The 19,786-nt window shown below is 40.0% G+C and overlaps 2 protein-coding genes across 5 annotated transcripts in view; both read right to left on the bottom strand.

The window, feature by feature from the left end:
* Positions 1 to 19,786, bottom strand: part of CEMIP (cell migration inducing hyaluronidase 1) — a 133,838-nt gene that overhangs the window by 77,623 nt on the left and 36,429 nt on the right. The window contains exon 2 of the mRNA XM_077263509.1: positions 2,873 to 2,963. Within this exon, the coding sequence (XP_077119624.1) occupies positions 2,873 to 2,960 (88 nt within the window). The 5' untranslated portion in view covers positions 2,961 to 2,963. The remainder of the gene's footprint in view (positions 1 to 2,872; positions 2,964 to 19,786) is intronic.
* Positions 11,747 to 19,786, bottom strand: part of LOC143775402 (cell surface hyaluronidase CEMIP2-like) — a 123,693-nt gene continuing 115,653 nt past the window's right edge. For all 4 annotated transcript variants that reach the window (XM_077263506.1, XM_077263505.1, XM_077263507.1 and 1 more), the window contains 6 exons: positions 17,833 to 18,015; positions 14,899 to 15,121; positions 13,762 to 13,863; positions 12,797 to 12,957; positions 12,601 to 12,710; positions 11,747 to 12,105 (listed from right to left, as the gene is read on the bottom strand). In XM_077263506.1, the coding sequence (XP_077119621.1) occupies positions 11,957 to 12,105; positions 12,601 to 12,710; positions 12,797 to 12,957; positions 13,762 to 13,863; positions 14,899 to 15,121; positions 17,833 to 18,015 (928 nt within the window). In that variant the 3' untranslated portion in view covers positions 11,747 to 11,956. The remainder of the gene's footprint in view (positions 12,106 to 12,600; positions 12,711 to 12,796; positions 12,958 to 13,761; positions 13,864 to 14,898; positions 15,122 to 17,832; positions 18,016 to 19,786) is intronic.

Here is a 19,786-nt window from a genome sequence, read left to right as displayed (position 1 = left end):
TGCGATCTGCATATTTAAAGATATTTTTAATATTTACTAAAGTCCAGACAATTTGATGAGCTCCCAATATTTCCCATATTTTGTGCAACACAGTCTAGGATATCTCACAATGGATTGAGCTACAAAGTGGCCACATTAGGCAATGACTGCAATCAGTTTACTTTGGCCAAAGGCTTACAGTTCTTCTGCACAGACGAAACCAAACCCTTAACCTCACTTACGTGAATTTGTATTTGAGCTTACACTGTAAAGCATTTTTTCTCATCAGAGAAGAACAGTTGCAAAATATCTGTATTGTTCAATGGCCTAAAGGGAATGTAACCGCGTCCAACACAAATAGAAAGTGATGATGTTTAAACGCATCCAATAAAGATCTAACACCTAATACAACATGTTGGTCGCAATTCAATTTCCACAGCAGGAAAATTTAGCAATGCAACCCTTTCCAAGTGTCACTTATTTTTGGCCATTTCTAAACCTTAATGCTAAGGTACAATTCCAGTGAACTAAAACTATAAAATAAATGCACACACATGAATAAATAAATAAATAAATAAATAAATATATATAACAAAAATGCTAAATTGAATGAACAACCAACCACCCTTTCTCATCAAAACATCAATTCCTTTAGGTACGCAGCTCTTGAAAAAACTAGGCAGGGAGGTTGTTCCAAACCTCTTGAAGAGCTAACCACTGATATTCTGTGGATGTCGGATTGTGCAAATCCTTCTGTCTCTTCATGTAATCCCAAACAGACACGATGTTGAGATCAGGGCCCTGTGGGGGTCATGTCATCACTTCCACGACTCCTTGTTTTTCTTTACTCTTCAAATTGTTCTTAATGACATTAGCTGTGCTTGTGCATCCTTGTCCTGTTGCAGAATAAATTTGGAGCCAATCAGATGCCTCCCTGATAGTATTGCATGATGGATAAGTAGTATCTGTCTGTATTTCTCAGCACTGAGAACACCAAGAAATAGGCAACGTTGTCAGAAACTAGTGGGCCCCAGCTACACCCAAATAGTTTATGGAGAAGTCTGGCCAGAAATGGTTGTCATAGAAGAATTGTGACCAAAAACAGTATCTTCCACATGGAAACAAGGTCAAGCTATTCAACTACTGACAAAAACATAGGAGCTAGAGTGCAGAAAATTGGCAGCAGGTGCTCTGGACCGGTGAGTCAAAATGTTAAATACTTGGCTGCATTGTTAGACAGTTTGTTTGCCAAATAGGTAGCGACAGGTACAATGAGTACCTGAAGGCAACAGTGAAGCATGGTGGAGGTGCCATAAAAGATTGTTGCACTTCATCAAATCAAGTTGGGGATTTGGTCAGAAATAATAGTGTATTCAATGGTGAGTGAGAAATGCAAGCAGAAACTTATCCATCATGCAATAACATCAAGGAGGTGACTGATTGGATCCAAATTATTCTGCAGGAGGACAATGACCACAAAGATAAAGCAAGCAACATTAAGCACTATCTTCAGTGTAAAAAAGAACAAGGATACCTGGAAGTGATGACATAACCCCCACAGAGCCTTGATCTCAGCATCATCGAGTCTCTCTGGGATTACATAAAAAGACAGAAGGATTCGCACAAGCCGACATCCACAGAAGATCTGTGATTAGGTCTCCAAGATATTTGAAACAACTTCCTTGCCGAGGTCCCGTAAAAACTTTGTACAATGTGTACCTAGAAGAATTGATGCTTGAAGGCAAACGGCGGTCACACCAAATACTGATTTGATTTAGATTTCTCTTTGTTCACTGACTTTGCATCTTGCCAATTAATTGATAAACTATTAACATGCCTATTTTTCAAATCATTCTTGCTTTGCGTTACCCTTTCCGTATATATATATATATATATATATATATATATATATATATATATATATATATATATATATATACACACACACTGTATTTGTATACACACAAACTCAAAAAACAGTTATTAATATTATGCAATGTTGTCATGTTATTATCTAATGTTGAAAATCTGAAGTTCATTCATAAATAATAACATAATAAAAATAGCATAATAATTGTGATAACAGTAATAAAAATGAAAACACAGCAATGTTTGGAAATGATTTACTATAATAGTGTGTCTTATCCTCAGGCTGTTGGACAGATGTGTTAAAAATGCAACTTTCCACATATTTGATTCATGTTTCCTGCGTTGACATACATATTATAGAAACTAACTTCTTAGGAAAGCTAACATAGGACGAAGAATACATCACCCTGCCATGTACAGCAAACTGAATTAGGGCAAGCTGCTCCAGAATAAAGACTATGGGTCTGCATTACCAAACAATGGTATATATTATAGGGTTTCATGACAAGCAAGGCTTGTAGAGGAGAACACTTCTGCTAGATGGTGGCTCACAGTAGTAAGGACCTACAGAATTCTATAAGTACAGAATTATGGACCTGGAACAAGCTATTTAAATTAGTTTAATAGCTACAAAAGGGTTTGTCCACCACATTTATTTTAATCATTTGCATTTAAAATAAAGTACGGTATATTCATCTTACCAAACCTCTGATACTACTTTTCCACTGCTTCCCGAGTCTCATGCCAGTGGCCACACAACCTGTTCCGGCTGGAATGGCACATGACCACTGCAGTCAGTCACCGATTTAAGTGGGTGCAATCATTTTTCTGGCTAAATCAGGATTTACAGAGACCAGTGGGAAACTCGGGCAGCATTGGATTTAAAGTGGCGAAGAAACACTAAGCATTTGGAACATTCTGGATGGTTTAAAAAGACAACTTTAAGAAGGAGAAAGTTATTTTAGTTTATCTGGACATAATTTAACTAGTAAAGTGAGCGTTAAGTATAAAAGTATAAAGTTACCTGAAGCTCCTAGAGCAAATATTGCTGTAAACAGTAGAGGCAAAACTATTCCAACACTGCCCGCAGTCATGGTGCTTGGAGTTGTCATTTCCTACAAAACAGAAAACAGTTCTTAATTGATGGGGAGAGTTGTTAAGATGCTGTCAAGTGAGCAGCGACCAGCTTCCATATTACCTAATGCACTGGCTGGTGCTACGTTATAGAGTCCAAATGTTATAGACAGACAGCTCTGTATGCTGAACAGCCAACACTTGTGTTTTATAATGTCGCCTTCATCAGATGACATCCACAGCCCTGTGCCAAGTACACTTAACCTCTAGCTTACACCCATCCTGACATGATGATCACAGAAGTCCGCAGTGATCCCAAGTAACTGACACAAGATAATACTAGAAGCCACAGAACCATGAACGGTTCTCTTTCCCCTGCTGCGGTCATAGACACACTGCTTCTGGTCAGGGGACGGGGCACAGACACAGATTTAAGACATATTTATGTTGGTGTTATGCACTCGTTTATATCCTTAATCAGTCCCAGTGCTTACAAATAATTATTATGACAGCACACTTTGTAACATTCATGTAAACTTGGGTTTGCCTAGTAACAATGTCCCCTGCATTTCTTATCTCTTCTATAAGCCAAAAAAAGTTTACAAAACTGAAAGAAGTTTACAAAACTGTACGAACTTTAAAATAAAGCCCGCCATATACCTTAGATAGCAGCCATCTCTCCCATACACAGGAGCTCTCATTTGGCCGAGTGCTCCTATGTCACTGATGAGAGATCCATCACCGGACATCCAGACGTGTCTTGTGGTGGCTTATCTCCAGGACACAATACAATAAATTGCTTACGGTTACCACACACTAGACTGCCGACACCGGTGGGTTCAACATCAGTCTAATGTGTATGAGGGGCTTAAGTATGTATATAATATTGCCTGGTACTTATGCATATTGTGTACATGTTGCATATGATGCATTGAGAGCTTCTTTGAGACACTACCAAGAAATTTGGCCAATATTTGCAGGACTGACAGGTCCATTAAAATCAATCAATAAACCAAAAATGAGGCATGTCGGTGTTTGATCTGAGTTGTGGATTAAACTTGCCCATTCAAATTAATATTAAATTGAAAACAAATACCACATCTCCAATTCATCAAGATCGGCAATTTTCATGCTGGCCTTGATGAGGAAGCATGATGAGGATGAGGAGTCAGACACTCACTGCCACAGGGACTGGAGTAAGATTTATGGCATAAGGGCTTGTTTCCACTTGCGAGAAACACGTCCGTGTCTCGCATGTGGAAACCAAGCTCTGGGGCCGGCACTTTGGAGCGGAGCTGTGCAGCTCCATGTGTTCCTATGCGGCCGCACGCTCCGCTCTGGAGTGCCGGTGCCATAGCTTGGTTTCCACATGCGAGATACGGACGTGTTTCTCGCATGTGGAAATGAGCCCTAAGGAACGCTACCGGTTGTCATGAATTTCGTGAGCAGTGATTGCCTCGCCCCCGTCCCACCCCAGATCCGCGCATTTTAACAGAGCTGGAGAAAATGGAGTGAGAACGCCGTAAGTTACAACATATTATCGCAGACTCCCATTGTGCCACAATTGTGATTTTTTAAAACATTTTATGCCAGAATTCTGCCATAAAAGCAGTGATGAATCAGGCTCCGTGTGTCATCCAAATGCTGTCCATTTGTCACTGAGTAGCTGACAGAAGAAGCTTTGAGAAATCTGTAAAACTTTTTTATATGAGAAAAATGGATGATTCTCAGATTATAAAATCTGACACATGGACCAAAAATAGATCCAGCAGATATATGAGAAAATCCATCTGCATGAGGCCTTACATCGTATGAACCATTGCACCTATCCATAATCCCTGCATTGACAGGAGACAGAACAGTGAGTGGGCACATTTAGAATAAACATTCTCCATAAGGCCTCATTCACACATCAGGATTTTTGTATCAGTATTTCATGAGTATTTGTATGCTAGAATCAGGAGTGTCTCCAAAACACAGAACAGGTGTCAATCTTTCAATTATAGTTTTTCTTTGGATGTTCCATTCCTGGTTTTGGCATACAAACACTGATGCCAAATACTGTTGTGTGAATGAGGCCTAACTTTTTGCATTTAGTTGCATGCATTTAGCATATATCACAATAAAATAAAATAAAACTTTCTATGGATCCCTGCTGGATGGTATTTTCAATAATGTATTGTTATGTATCTGACCAAAAAAATCCTAACTAAAATCCGCTACCTGCATTCACCTCTACAGCACTCACATAATTATTTTTTTAATGCTGGCCCTTTCTGTGCAATCCTCTAAGCTGGAAATCTGTTTGCTAAATTTACACTTTAAGGAATTTTCACTGTTCTGGTTTCCAGTTATACTTTGCTTTGGTCACATAATCCATTGCAGAAAAAATATTTATGTAGACCAGTAATAATTTGCTCCATGGATTAAGCCCAGCACTCAATCTCACAGCAGTCCAATAGTAAGTAATGCCTTCATATCACAAAGTGCATATCACCAGGTTAGCAAACAATAATGCCAGCTGGGTCAGGATATAGCTGGATGAGTCCTGCTAAAGCATTTACTAAATCCATCTGTGTATTCCCTCATGGATAGGATGCTTTATGCAGCCCGCCTTGGAAAGACGCCTGGCAGCAACTCCTGGATATAGATTCGGATTCCTGGCAAGACCCAGGCTGTCAAATTACTTCCAGCTGTAACTTCACAGTCTCATCAGCAAGGCTGCATACCAGCACAATAGAGCCCGGGACTTGCTCCTTATGAGACTTTGAGAGGGCACCACAAGTAACAGGATGACTTAAAGACAGGTTAGTAAGGTTGAAATTCATGAACAATAGGCACATTTCTGATATTGTACTCTAAGTACATACCAGGGAACAAAGTCAAGTGGACTCATCTGAAAAGGCCTCAGGAGAACTTTTAACAAATGTGGAGTTGCTTAAATGACAGCGTTTTAGAAACTGGAGCCCGTCATCTTATATAAAAACTCACACTATTATTTTGCTGGGAGTGATTGAAAACACTTGACTATCAGACAGATTAAGTAAGAAAACGTCGACCTCCAGCGGCGCTGTCAGTGCGCTTTAATGAATCTCTCTCTAGATATTTCACGTGCCCCTAGACACTTCTGAATGTGACCTGTGTCATCATTTCACCTCACACAGTAGTATATGGAATCATTATGTGTAAATGTTCCACTAGGGTCAATGATAATAACATATGGTGTCTCTCATAGGGTTAGTATAATATCTCCACAAATAGCATTCCTGTACACAGAATTCAGGAAAAGGACAGGACCTGCTATTTATCATAGAGCTGTGATTTTTGGTTAAAGTAAAGCAATATGTATCCGCCAAAACTGGACACATGGATCTAACGATGATTAAAGCAGTGTATACATAACAATACAGAAGTCTTTTAGGAGTTATTTTCATCTCAGCCTAAGGCCACGTTCACTCATTCAGTATTTGGTAAGTTTTTTACCTCAGTATTTGTAAACCAAAACCAGAACTGGGTAAAAAAATGCAGAAATTGTGACATGCTTATACCTTTCCTCTGATTATGCCACTCTTGATTTTGTCTTACAAATACTGAGGTAAAAAACTGAGCAAATGGCCTTAGATCTTGTTCAGACGAGCATATGATATGGACGTGTGCACACTGACCAATATAACGCAATAGTGCTGCTCAGATGACGGTTTTTCACATGCATTATTTTATTCATTGTCTTGGATGAGACTCACCCATTCAATTCTATGAGTGCGTAAAAAAAATTTGGATCCCCCATTTGTGACCGTTCGATTTTTAAGGATACATTTCTATTATACCCAAGGAAACTGTATGTGATCATGTACATTTTTGACTGTAGATGTATAAAAACGGTTTACACATGGTGCAAACATGAACATAAAATACTGACAAACGGATGTCACGTGGATTAGTATCTACTCCATTTTCTGCACAATTTCTCCAATGTTTGTCTGTCCCTTCTCTTAATAGCTGAGATGAGAATAACTGCTCGTAGATCACAGCCACCAGAGGTGGGGCTACGAAAACAGCCAGGTGCACCTGTATGCGTCTCTCCCATAGAAATGGATGGAAATCACGGAAGCAGCAGACCGCAGTAAGCTGTGCAGTTTTCATAACTCGACAGTTGCAGAACTTTGCTTTGTTGTTTTCTGTAACTCACATTCATTTCTATAGGAGCTGCGCACACAGTGCGCGCCTGCGCTCTACGATATTTGTAACCCCAACTCTGGTGGTGGCCTCGGCCATGAAAAGCTGAGATTGGAATTACCCTTTAAATGTAGATATAAGCTGACTCCAGGATTTCTTGACTATTAAGGCTAGTTTCACACTAGCGTTAACTGCAATACGTCGCAAATGCGTCGTTTTGCCGAAAATACGCATCCAGCAAAAGTTCTTGCTGGATACGTTTTTCGTCATAGACTAACATTAGCGACGCATTTGCGACGCATTGCCAAACGTCGCGTCCGTTTTGCGACGCTTGGGCGTGTGGTAGCGGACCGTCGGGAGAAAAAAACGTTTTTTGCTCCCGACGGTCCACTTTTTCCGACCGCGCATGCGCGGCCGGAACTCCGCCCCCACCTCCCCGCACTTCCCCGCACCTCACAATGGGGCAGCGGATGCGTGGAAAAAATGCATCCGCTGCCCCCGTTGTGCGGCGGAGACCACCCTAGCGTCGGGAACGTCGGCCCGACGCACAGCGACGGGTTGTTCCCGACGCTAGTGTGAAACTAGCCTAAGAGAGGTATGAAGGATGAACAGGGCACAATAAGTTATAGTATTAGATATTATATTATATTATATAACACATCACATGACTGCTAAGCAAGACCTGCGTTTCTTATAAGGACTTCATAAATTTACTTATATGTAAGTTCATGTCATTAGCTATATGATTTTATGTCTGCAATCTTCTGGTAACTGATGGAACCAGGCAGAAATAAATACATTGCTATATCTGCCCCAATGTGATCTATTTGATAATCTTGTTGGTTCTGAAAAAAATTCTATATAACCAGTAACTTATGGCCTCATTCAGACGTCCAATTTTCAAGTATGAGTGGTATCCATGTTTTTCACAGATAGCACTTGTACCTGTGCTAGTCTATGGGGCCATTTACATGTCCGTAAAATCGTGGCGACATATCTGATCCAAAGGTCAGATCAAAATCGGCAATGCAAGTCAATGGGTCGTGAAAAAATTGGTCCAATTTTCACAGACTGTTAGAATGGAGAAGATGGAGAACCTATTTTTTTAAATTTTCCACGTACAAGAAAAACAGATCACACTCGGACTACGCTCTGTCCACACTCTGATCAGTATAATTGGTCTGTTTTTCTTGTATGTGTAAAAATCGGACATGAGAATGAGCCCTAATAGTTAGAAAAAGGCAAACACACGCTCTTATTTACCTATATTGATGAATGGCCCATGTCACGCTGAGTGTCAGGCAGCACGTGCCCTCAGCAATTATCACATTTCATTCTACCCTTACAGGCAAAATCAGCTGCTAAAGTCAATGATACAGGTGAAGTAACACTTCTGTAGAAGAAAAAGCTTATGTTTACGGGATGGAGCTGAACCATCAAGTTTGTGTTCTTTGAAAAAGAAAGGCATTAATCAAATCAGCAGAAAACCTGGAGCTGACTGTATTATGGCATTGGCAAGGTCCAATAAACAGCAGAAATTTAAAAATATAAAATAAACAAGCAGGGCAACTTCTGTATATACTGAAAAGACAAGTGAGAAAACACAGTGCAGTCCGCTGTATACAAATCACATACCTGTGTGCAGCGTTCTGTATTACATGGGTCTGCAGAAAATGCCAGGCTAGGCCAACCTGGCACAGGTCAAGCAGCAGTGGTGGGGAACTCACAGACTGGAAGTATAAAGTGCTTTGAGTTTCAAGAAAGTCTAGATAACAGCCATCCCTTAGTGTCTATCGTTCTTGCCAGAGCCATCAGGTCTAATCATAGGACTCTGGTGGAAAGCATGTTGTATAGCAGACAGCTCTTCTCTGCCTGTAATTACTGTCATAGCCTATGATTTGAGACAAACTCATCCTGTGTCCTCCCTTATCCTCAGTGTGGATCCATAGGTGATGTTAGAATACAAGCTGCTAATCTCAATATAACCCATAGCCCATAAACACCTTGCCGTGTTCCAGTCTGTCATGGTGAGTGAATACCTCAAATATGTAGATGAACCACAGGATGAAACATGATATCAAACACATGCATTACTGACTTGTTATTAGCATTTGGCAAAATCTGCAGAGACATGTACAGAACAGCTAAATGAGAACTAATCCCATAGAAGAATGCAAAAGGTGCTACACAACAAATACCTTCTACTAATATAAGGTAACAAAATCCGAAGATAACAGACAACATAGTGACCAGTGATTGGTACAGGTAACTAGGAAGAACCAAATGTCACGTGGTGAGTCATTGAGCCTTCATAGCAGGACATCCCAGCGCCCACAAACTAAAGACTAAACTCAGTGACTTTCAGCTCAATTGTGTTAAAGGCGTATTCTCACATTTGGAACCATTGGATAAGGGCTAACTTCCAGATCGCTGGAGTGGGGATAACCACTTGAAACATCACCAATCCCCAAAACTGATGCTCTGAAGAACCCTGTGTAAATGGAGCACCGGTCAATCATCAACAGTGGTCGGACCCCCAGCCATCTGGCAGTTATCCCCTGGGGTATAAATTCATCACAGTGAAAAATTTTAGACTCGCATGGTTGTTTTTCACACATACAGATAAATAGTATTTTTTAAGCTTTTTTATTATTCATGATTTGGACTAGATTAACACATGCAGTTTTTTATGTGGTTTTCTATGGAGTGGATTCAACAAGAATGGGAAATATAAAGGAAGGACTTATACTTTTCCTTTTTGCTTGATCCACTTCTGGCTTTATCGAATTTTTAAAAACTGCATCAAAAACAGCGTGGGCCTTCACTAGGATCTGTCAACTCAAAATTGCTCAAAAATGTTGCGGCTTTTAGTATTTTTTTTAACACCAGTCTTGACAAGATCTGCCAAAGGGGGGCGAAGCTGGGGCAGGACAGAATCACAGAATCATAGAATGGTAGCGTTGGGAGGGACCTCCTGGGTCATCGTGTCTACCCCCTGCTCAAAGCAGGATTCACTAAACCATCCCAGACAGATGTCTGTCCAGCCTCTGTTTGAAGACTTCCATTGAAGGAGAATACACCACCTCTCGTGGCAGCCTGTTCCACTCATTGATCACCCTCAATGTCAAAAATGTTTTTTCTAATACCTAATCTGTGTCTAATCTGTGTCTCCTCCCATTCAGTTTCATCCCATTGCTTCTAGTCCTTGTGCAAATGAGAATAAAGATGATCCTTCTACAATGTGGCAGCCCTTGACATATTTGTAGACAGCAATTGACATATTTGTAGACAGAGTGTGGTCAAATCTGCCAACAAATTTGTTGGAATTTAAGCCACAAAAAGAGCCTTTTTTCAGAAATGCACCTCAGTCCCTAGCACATAAATTTCTGGTGGTGGGGGTGCACAGCAGTGGAAAGATGTGCCAAATTTATTGCAGGTGCATGCCACTTAATGAATTTGGTGCATTAAACTCCAGTGCTTCCTTCATTTAGATTGTCATGCAAAACACCAGTCTTAATGAATTGGGTGTGGAACATCTAGGTACAGAATACCAAAAATAAACACAAAATGAGCAAATACCCTGTAGTGAGTAATTAAATAATAATAGTACATGTAAATACCATAAGGTGTTTAGTAAATATTGTTTTGATCAAAAAAATATAAAAGCCATCCTGCCGAGACAAGGTGATGGTACCTAACTCTTGTAGTTCACCTCACTATGTGTCAATGGATGTAAAAATAGAAAAATAGATAATGGCAGATGTGGACCTGAGATCCGACTGTTCAGACACCTGGCCATGGAAAGCTATATAAACAAAATGAACAGCCCCCAAAAAAGGGGAGCCATGCCCCAGTTTGTACAAAGCGCAAAAATCTAAACCAAAGCCAAAAAAACAACAAAATCAAGGTCAGGCAAACCCTCTGATATCGTCAGCATCAGCTGGCCGCCTCATGTAAATGGGGGACTCTCAACTCTCCTCTGACAGATGACATTGGGGAGATTAGAATCAGGCAGTTTGAATTTTAATTCCTGACCCTTTTGTTCTTCAGGAGATAAGTCACTGCCAAAGCTATTGGACAGCTGCTTTCACTGATCTCCCAAAGAAAACACATGAACATTTAGTAACCAAAACATAAGTTCCATTACTAATTCCAAATGTAAGAGGCTTGCCCAGTAAGCAGGTGGCCCATGTGCTTACAAGAGCCATTCATTGCAATTTATATCTGACTTATCACCCTTCGTGATTATAAACCATGGACCATGTATGGCATATGGTGACCAACCAGGGACTATAACAATGTAGAATACAAAAATAATGTAACCATTAATACTTGAAATAAGTGTCATTTTAGCAACATGACCCAGATGTATCTTACCTGTCTTGACCACAGACATGACTTACCATGTAAGATGTGCTCCTTCCCAACTTCTCAGGCCTAATGCATAATGAGACAGGGCAACAAAAGCAAAGGTCTCCTACCAAACAAGCAGGTGCACAGAATTGTCACGTGACACAAATATATTGTCGAATAGAAGTTATTAAATAACTAGTGGCAGATTGACCCATTTACAAGCGGCAGGTGCAGGCTTTAGACTTGTCTCTAGATAATACGTTAGATCCACCAATAAATAATAAAATGAACTAAATAAGAAGAAATAACATTTATTTACTGGACAATATAAACACGTGGCAGTATAAAAAAGGTATCATGTCTCTTCTATGGATCATCACATTTTCAGGAGCTAACAAGAATGGAGCTGTAAGAAGAAGAGATACTGGTGATGAAGGAAAGGGCAGATGGGTAACTTTGGTCTTTGTAGACCACAGAATAAACAGTGTGATGCAACCTTTTTTCATCAAGTTTTTGGAGCTGGGCATCTGTATTCAGTCAACATCAATGGCAAGTAAAGTTGTATGGATGCCGCTTTTTTATCAGGACTGTTATTAATGATTTTGATCCAGGATGGGTTGTATAGTCCCTTATATCCCACCATGGCAAAGCTACCTGTAAAAACAGTACAAATACTAGATCAGATTCCTGTATGTTATGTCTGTATTTTTTACATCTCTACCATTCTCCTGCCACTCCCTTGTTTAATCTTCCAAATTTCTATACTGAAAGTTTCCTTTTTATGATACTTGCACATTTCTGGAGTACAAAGGTTATTGCCTGATGAAGGGGCTTCTGTGCTCCGAAAGCTGCCAAATTTTATTTTTCTGGTTATCCAATAAAGGTATCACTCTTAGAATATTTGTTATAATTTTTTGGACATAAAAGTATTTACACTGCTAAAATCTAAACGCATACATTCTCTTTCACACAGTGGCACATGTGGCACCAGCCTGTTCTGACCCAAATTTAATAGAAATCTAGCTGTCAGAGAATCTCTGCCTTTGGCCATATTCTACAGCCCATCAATATCCTTAATCTTCCATCTAAACCTAGTCCTTATGTACCATGTTTTCAGAGACTTTTTCATTTTTTTTCAAAGGAATTTACCTTTTTCATAAAGCACTACAGGTTTTGCAGATCCGAGTTTGGTCAAACTAGACATTTCAGAACCTGGTGGAGTTTCTAAAACATCTCTAGAGCAAATGAGGACCACAGATCTAGAATATAAAAATATATGGAAGGTATGAGCCAGTGGTTTAGTGCGCTATGTGAGCGACTAGGCTTCATCTGAGCACGTCCTTACCGTTGCTTCATTGACACTTGTATGTAGCTAGAAATGGCTTTTGTTGTAAATGTGTCACTGATCATTTCAAAATGTCTCTTGCTTACAATGGCTCCCGAACAGGCGTCCAACACCAAGAAGAAAAGGCCTCTCCTTTTAAACAAGAAAAGTTCCTCATCAACCTGGAAAAATATATTAAAAATGGAGAAATAAAATATGAAGGACTCTTAAAGACAACTAGTCATTTGCCTTAAATATTAATATTTTTTATCAGCAGTTGCTGTTCTACTAAATTTTGCATTCTTTTTATTTTTTGTTCCTATTGGTCTCCATTCCTCAGATATGGCTTCCGGTTCTTGCTATATAAATCTACTCTTTAATCTACCTGGGAGTGGATCTCAAAAAGACTCCCATAGAGAAGAGTTTAGGGCCACTCCCACTTGACTAAAAAGAATACACTTATATAAAGTTAGTTCAGAGAGGCGCACAAAACCCAACCTAGATTCAGGAGAACAGCGGCATTTACACCAGGTAAGAAGATAGAAGGTGACTATGGCAGCAGGTAAATATAAGACTAAGTGCAAGTAGATTAGAAGCAGCACTCCAACCCTGCAATTAAAAAACGAGATTTTGAAGAGCTTTTAAATTGCATTACTAGAGGCAGCGCTATCGTAGCAATTTTTGCACTGAGATAGAAAGTCAAGATGTAGCCCTTGCTTTAAAAGGTTAATTAATCCTGCTCCACTCACTTCTGCAGGGAGAGGTGAGTGATGCAAGTGACTTCTACTGACACATGCCAGGACAATTGCTGAATATCGGGCGTCCTGGCAGGAATCCATAGACTTGACTTCACCAGCCCCATTCACCTTTTCATGCAGAAGTGAACCCCTTACTGTTAACTTATTATTGGGGTTAATGCTACTCATATCTGTACATATGTTCTACAGACCGTATAACCTGAACACATGCAGCATTTCCGTTATTACCTTGATGAAGGCAGTTTGCATTCCATTTAATACATCCTCCCGGCGGATGGACTGCACTTGTATCTTTGTGTATTTAAGGGACAGACTGCTGGTGATAGCAATCTGTAAAAAGATTTATTAGACGGCATTATAAACAATTCATGGTCAGGATAATTAGCAAGTGAGAAAAGCTAAAAGTTTTCAGAGAAGGCCTTACTGGGCAATGGGATTATTCTGCATTATGAGACTATTGTGACCTTCTAGCTATAATGCTTTGGCTGCACGTGAATACTTCACCTGTTTACTGCATATTCCAGTATTTTTGTAACACTGCCCAAGTATTTATATAATAAGGAATAGATACAGGCAGTAACTATCTTTTTATACTAAGACGTTCTGGATGTCTGTGCTTGCTGCCAACTTGTCCTTAAAAAGCCTTGGATGACATATAGGCCATCAGCTGCCAATCCGCGTCTTCTGCAAAGTCACATTTACCTAAAAACCATAGTTAACTAAAATAAATGTTACCCAAAGCCCAGTTATTACTGTACTAGGATTATTAGGAAAGCAAGCCAAAGTAATGACCCTTTCATTCTTTCTTCTATCTGGTCCATAATGTTGACCCTCAAAATTATTTTTACATTCTACTAAATATACATATTTGGGGCCAGATTTTCTTTTTTTTGTCTCATGGTATTCGCAGAAGATTAGTGTGCAAAACCCATATAAAAAATGCTTTGTATTTGTCTTTAAACTTGTTTTGACACTTTTTAGAGCAAAAAAAACCCAAATTACATTAAAATATGACAAAATTCTGCCAAAGTTTTAAGCATCCATAAAATCACTTCCAGGGGACACTGGAGTAAGTTTGCACCAAATTTTGTGACTTTTTGAAAAGTTGCAAACGATTAATCAAGTAAAAACATCTTGAAATTCTAAAATCTGCCCACAATGTGAAGTAAAAGAAAAGATCGGACAAACACATATAAAGAGACTTTTGATTTGAACCATTTTTAAAGATGAATATGGCGCAAAACAAAGACGCAAAACACTAAAAACTCAGCTAAAACACAAGAAAATGCAACGATGAATTGGGCCCTTAACCTCTTTCATTTTTACTTGATACTCTACACTTATTACACATAACAGATGGTTTACCTGTGGGGCTCCACACTGCCTACACGGCAAGGCTAGTCGTTGAGACACGTGTAACTTGGTAAGCTGGTCACTGCCGCCTCTGTCAGGGAATGGTTTGTGTGTGCACTCCGAGTAATCATCCGGATGAAAATGGGCAGTGATCTTAATTCTCTCACAGCCATGCTGAGAACAGTAGCTGTGCCCAATCCGATCTTCATAGGCTTGAAGGTGAAGGAAGAGATATCTGAGGAAATACAAAAATAGGTCATTAATAGATATAATGTGCTCATATTAGCCATTGCTGTATTATACACAAGTGGAGTGATTTTCACTTTGGAGTACGACAGGGCTCATATCACGTTTTTAACACACACCAGTGGGTGATTCGGGGCTTCTGTCTGAAGCCCTCAAAAACGGAATTCAATTGTACAGGTGCTTCTCACAAAATTAGAATATCATCAAAAAGTTAATTTATTTCAGTTTTTCAATACAAGAAGTAAAACTCATATATTATATAGAGTCATTACAGAGAGATCTATTTCAAGTGTTATTTCTGTTAATGTTGATGAATATGACTTACAGACAATGAAAACCCAAAAGTCATTATCTCAGTAAATTAGAATAATTAACAAAAAACACCTGCAAAAGCTTCCTAAGCATTTAAAAAGGTCCCATAGTCTATTTCAGTAGGCTCCACAATCATGGGGAAGACTACTGACTTGACAGATGCCCAGAAGACAGTCATTGACACACTCCACAAGGAGAGTAAATATTGCATTTCATTTGGAAATCAAGGTCCCGGAGTCTAGAGGAAGAGTGGAGAGGCCACATTCCCAGCTGCTTGAGGTCTAGTGTGAAGTTTCCACAATCAGTGATGGTTTCGGGAGCTATGTCATCTGCTTGTGTATGTCCACTGTGTTTTATCAAGACCAAAGTCAGCGCAGCCGTCTACCAAAAAACTTTAGAGCACTTCATGCTTCCCTCTGCCGACAAGCTTTTTGGAGCTGGTAATTTCATTCTCCAGCAGGACTTGGCACCTGTCCACACTGCCAAAAGTACCAATATCTGGATTAAAAACAACAGTATCACTGTGCTTGGTTGGCCAGCAAACTCGACTGACCTTAACCTCATAGAGAATCTATGGGGTATTGTCAAGATGAAGATGAGAGACACCAGACCCAACAATGCAGAGGAGCTGAAGGCTGCTACCAAAGCAATCTGGGCTTCCATAACACCTCAGCAGTGTCACAGGCTGATCACCTCCATGCCACACCGCATTGATGCAGTGATTGATGCAAAATGAGCCCTGACCAAGTATTGAGTGCATTTACTGAACATACATTTCAGTCGGCCAACATTGCGGATTTTAAAATCATTTTTCAAGCTGGTATTATAAAGTATTCTAATTTACTGAGTCAATGACTTTAGGGTTTTCATTGGCTGTAAGCCATAATCAACATTAACAGGAATAAACACTTGAAATAGATCACTCTGTTTGTAATGACTCTATATAAAATATGAATCTCACTTTTTGTATTGAAGAACTGAAATAAATTAACTTTTTGATAATATTCTAATTTTGTGAGAAACACCTGTATCTGCCAAAGGGGCTATTGACTTTAATGAAGCAGGTGGAGTCACTTTGTGCTCTATCTGCCCTCATTATCGGCAGTGTCTGGCTTTTTGAGGTGGGAACAACAACTTGGTTGACTGCTATCTTCCACAAACAGAGGCATTTTTGAACATGAGTCACGCCTGTTATTGCAACTCAGATGAGTCTGATTTTGACAAGAATGGAATTTGGGATTTGGAAGAAACGTCATAATGCGTCTAAAGTATATGTAGGTGTTATATCCATCCACAATTGATTCTCTACTTACAGTATCATGGATTTATATTAGAAGGTGACACCAATGTAATCCATGAGGTTGGACCACGGCGAATTTCCAGACGTCTGTGGTGACCTACTGCCCGTTACAGCCTTTGAATCTATTTGGCACCTGAAACCTAGTTTAGTAACTGGACATCACTGAAAGAATAATTTAAGCAATGATTCATATCAGTGGTTTCCGCCTCGCAGCCCATTACCTAGTAACCCAAATGCTTTCACATTTTGGCAACATCCCTGTTGGGTACTCTAGCTGGAAACTGGAAATCAGCGGCAATGATTCAAGTTTGCAGACTCCATGTGCTGATGCGTCTCTACATACATTTTGGGTAAAGTAAAATTAAAGTTGCCACTAATTCATATTTAAGTCTGATACTAATCACTTTTGATGGCCAATTGGGTTGTATATGAGCTCATGCTCAGGACAGTGATATGACGCTGGTCGGGACCATGTGAATGATACCAATGTGTCTCAAATCCTTGAGCATGAAGAAACTTGGTTCCAAGCTTATAATGGCAGGTGATGAAAGAATAGAAGCAACCACGGTTGTCACAATGTGCTTTGATCGGTACACGAATGGGGACTGGAATCTAATCCAGAAAGTAGTGAAAAGGCATTTAATCACATCAATAAATCAAACAGAAGTGTTGGACATGCCCGGCAGGAGTTAATGTTTGGCGCTTACATGTCTCTAAAGCAGGAAACATGAGCATTGTTAGTGAGACAAGCGCACAGGCGCTGCCCATTGTACTGACAGAATGGTGCAGGTGCGACACTTAAACTGTACTGTGACCTTCATGTCTGCGAGAGTCTAGAGATACATGATAACATCTGCCCCCAGGGAGCTCATTTTATGGATAACATGTTCCAGCAGAGGATAGCGTGCAGATAGGGAACTGGAGCATTAAATAAAGGGTTATATTGCTGTTTCAGCTTACGCTCAACTTGTAACGGGCAAATGGAACAACATAGGAATAGTATTACAGTGATTATATCGATGTCAGTAAAAACCACTCCTACTGTGCTAGGATGTATTGTGTCCCATGCACACAGGCCGGGCACTCACCCTGACTCCTTACTGAAGTGATACAGTCGATTTGTGGACTTATTCAGGGCTTGATGGATAGAGGATGCCATGGAGTAATGGCGTACACTGTGTACACGTCCAGTGTTACGTTCATAGATGTCCGCTGTCACCTGGAATACGGCACTTTTAGGGTAGCACAGAGCAATCTGCAGCCAATCTCCTCTGTAAGGAACAAAGATGGAGGTCAGTCATTTCATATCTTTGTTGTACAATCCTTATGTAAATAGCATGTCACACATTTCGCAAAGCTCAGATGACTTGAGGTTGGGTTCTCACATTGTGGCTGTGCTGTGATTTTTTTCCCCATCATTTTTGGGGATAAAACACTATAGTACTGCCTTGATGTTGGAAAAATGTAGCAAAAAAAAACCACCCTTATTCAAGCCTGAACTTTCAGTTTCCAAATAATATATATCATATAAAAGCATTTGGTAAATTATATTTTAAGATTTTGGACCTCATAGAATCAATGGTAGAGTTGGAAGGGACTTCAAGGGTCATGGTGTCCAACCCTCTGCTCAATGCAGGATTCACTAAACCATCTCAGACAGATGTCTGTCCAGCCTCTGCTTAAAGACTTCCATTGAAGGAGAACTTACCACCCCTCAAGGCAGCCTTGTTAAACTCGCTGATCCCCCTCACCTCTTTTGATATGTATTAAGTTTTATCTTGAAAAAGGCTCAAAATAAGTGAATATGAAAATCCTGCATTTATTTCTATTTTATGACATTTGAAGCCTCACATCTTCTGACAATACTGCTCCTTGTTTGAGTGATCATGTAACATATGATTCACAGAAGTGAAATAGCTCAGATATATCAGGTATATGCAGGATGCGCAATGCTAAGCCTTGTGTGCACTTGCATCATGTAGGGGATATACTTTACTCTGCTAATGTGGAAAAGATCTATCTGCAAGGCATCAGAATGATGATGAACACAGGGGACAGCTAAGTGGACTTGAGCACTCAACCTTTCGGACATTTCCCAGAGAGCTACTTGGGGCTATATTACTGCAGTAGTCAGAGCTCGGGAGCAATCCAGGATAACGATCAGCTCCATGCACAGCCAAGAAAATTCCAAAATCTGGAGGACATTCCTCTATTGAAAAAAAGCCAGAGCTCGAGCATTCCCCACTCTCCTGCTGGGTTTTAATTACAATTAGGCATCTCTGTTAAGAAAAAAATTATTAGATCAAAACTGACAAGGTTTATGTACTAAGCCCGAAGTCCGGTCCTTGGGGGGCCGTCAGTACTGTGGACCTCCTCCCTGTCAACCTGTCTGTAATCCACATTACAAGATCCCCTATTGTTCTGTGACTTACTCAGTGGATACCTCCTGGATTGCTCATACCCCCCAAAAAAAGTTCACAGGGGTCATTAATGACATAAACATTTTTGTTTTTTGTTTGTTTTTTTTAACTGAGGAAATTAAGTCTATCACTTTCTGGGAATCAAAAATAATCTTCCAATACTAATTATACTTGATTGGAAACAGCACTGCAAGATAAACTCCGCTGAAGCCCTTGACATTCTTTTCTCAACGCTGAAAGATTTCTTATTTTGGGCAAGCTGCGCCTTTTTAGGACATTATATCTACAATTTGTATCCCCCATAATACTCTACAGGACTCTCACCCCGGGTTCATGGGAGCGATGCAACCTGCCAAGATGTAGCCTATTTATAACTTATGGTTATGCAATGAGGACAATTCATACAGTGAGGTATTTCCTTCTTAAGAGATCCCTGGAAAATGTGTTGTATTCTGATTATCACACCATGCAGGGCATGACCTGGGGAAGCGGTGTAAATAGCCAGGAGATAGTGATAAAGATGCTGTACTTTATCCTCCTAGGAGTTGCGTTGCTCTCTGGTGCAACCATCCCCAGGAACATACACCACCCAGCTCGTCTCTAAGGCCTCCTTCAGGCGGCC

The sequence above is a fragment of the Ranitomeya variabilis genome, chromosome 5 (assembly GCF_051348905.1).
Source record: "Ranitomeya variabilis isolate aRanVar5 chromosome 5, aRanVar5.hap1, whole genome shotgun sequence".
Taxonomy (NCBI): domain Eukaryota; kingdom Metazoa; phylum Chordata; class Amphibia; order Anura; family Dendrobatidae; genus Ranitomeya; species Ranitomeya variabilis.
This window is presented reverse-complemented; position numbering and strand designations above follow the sequence as displayed.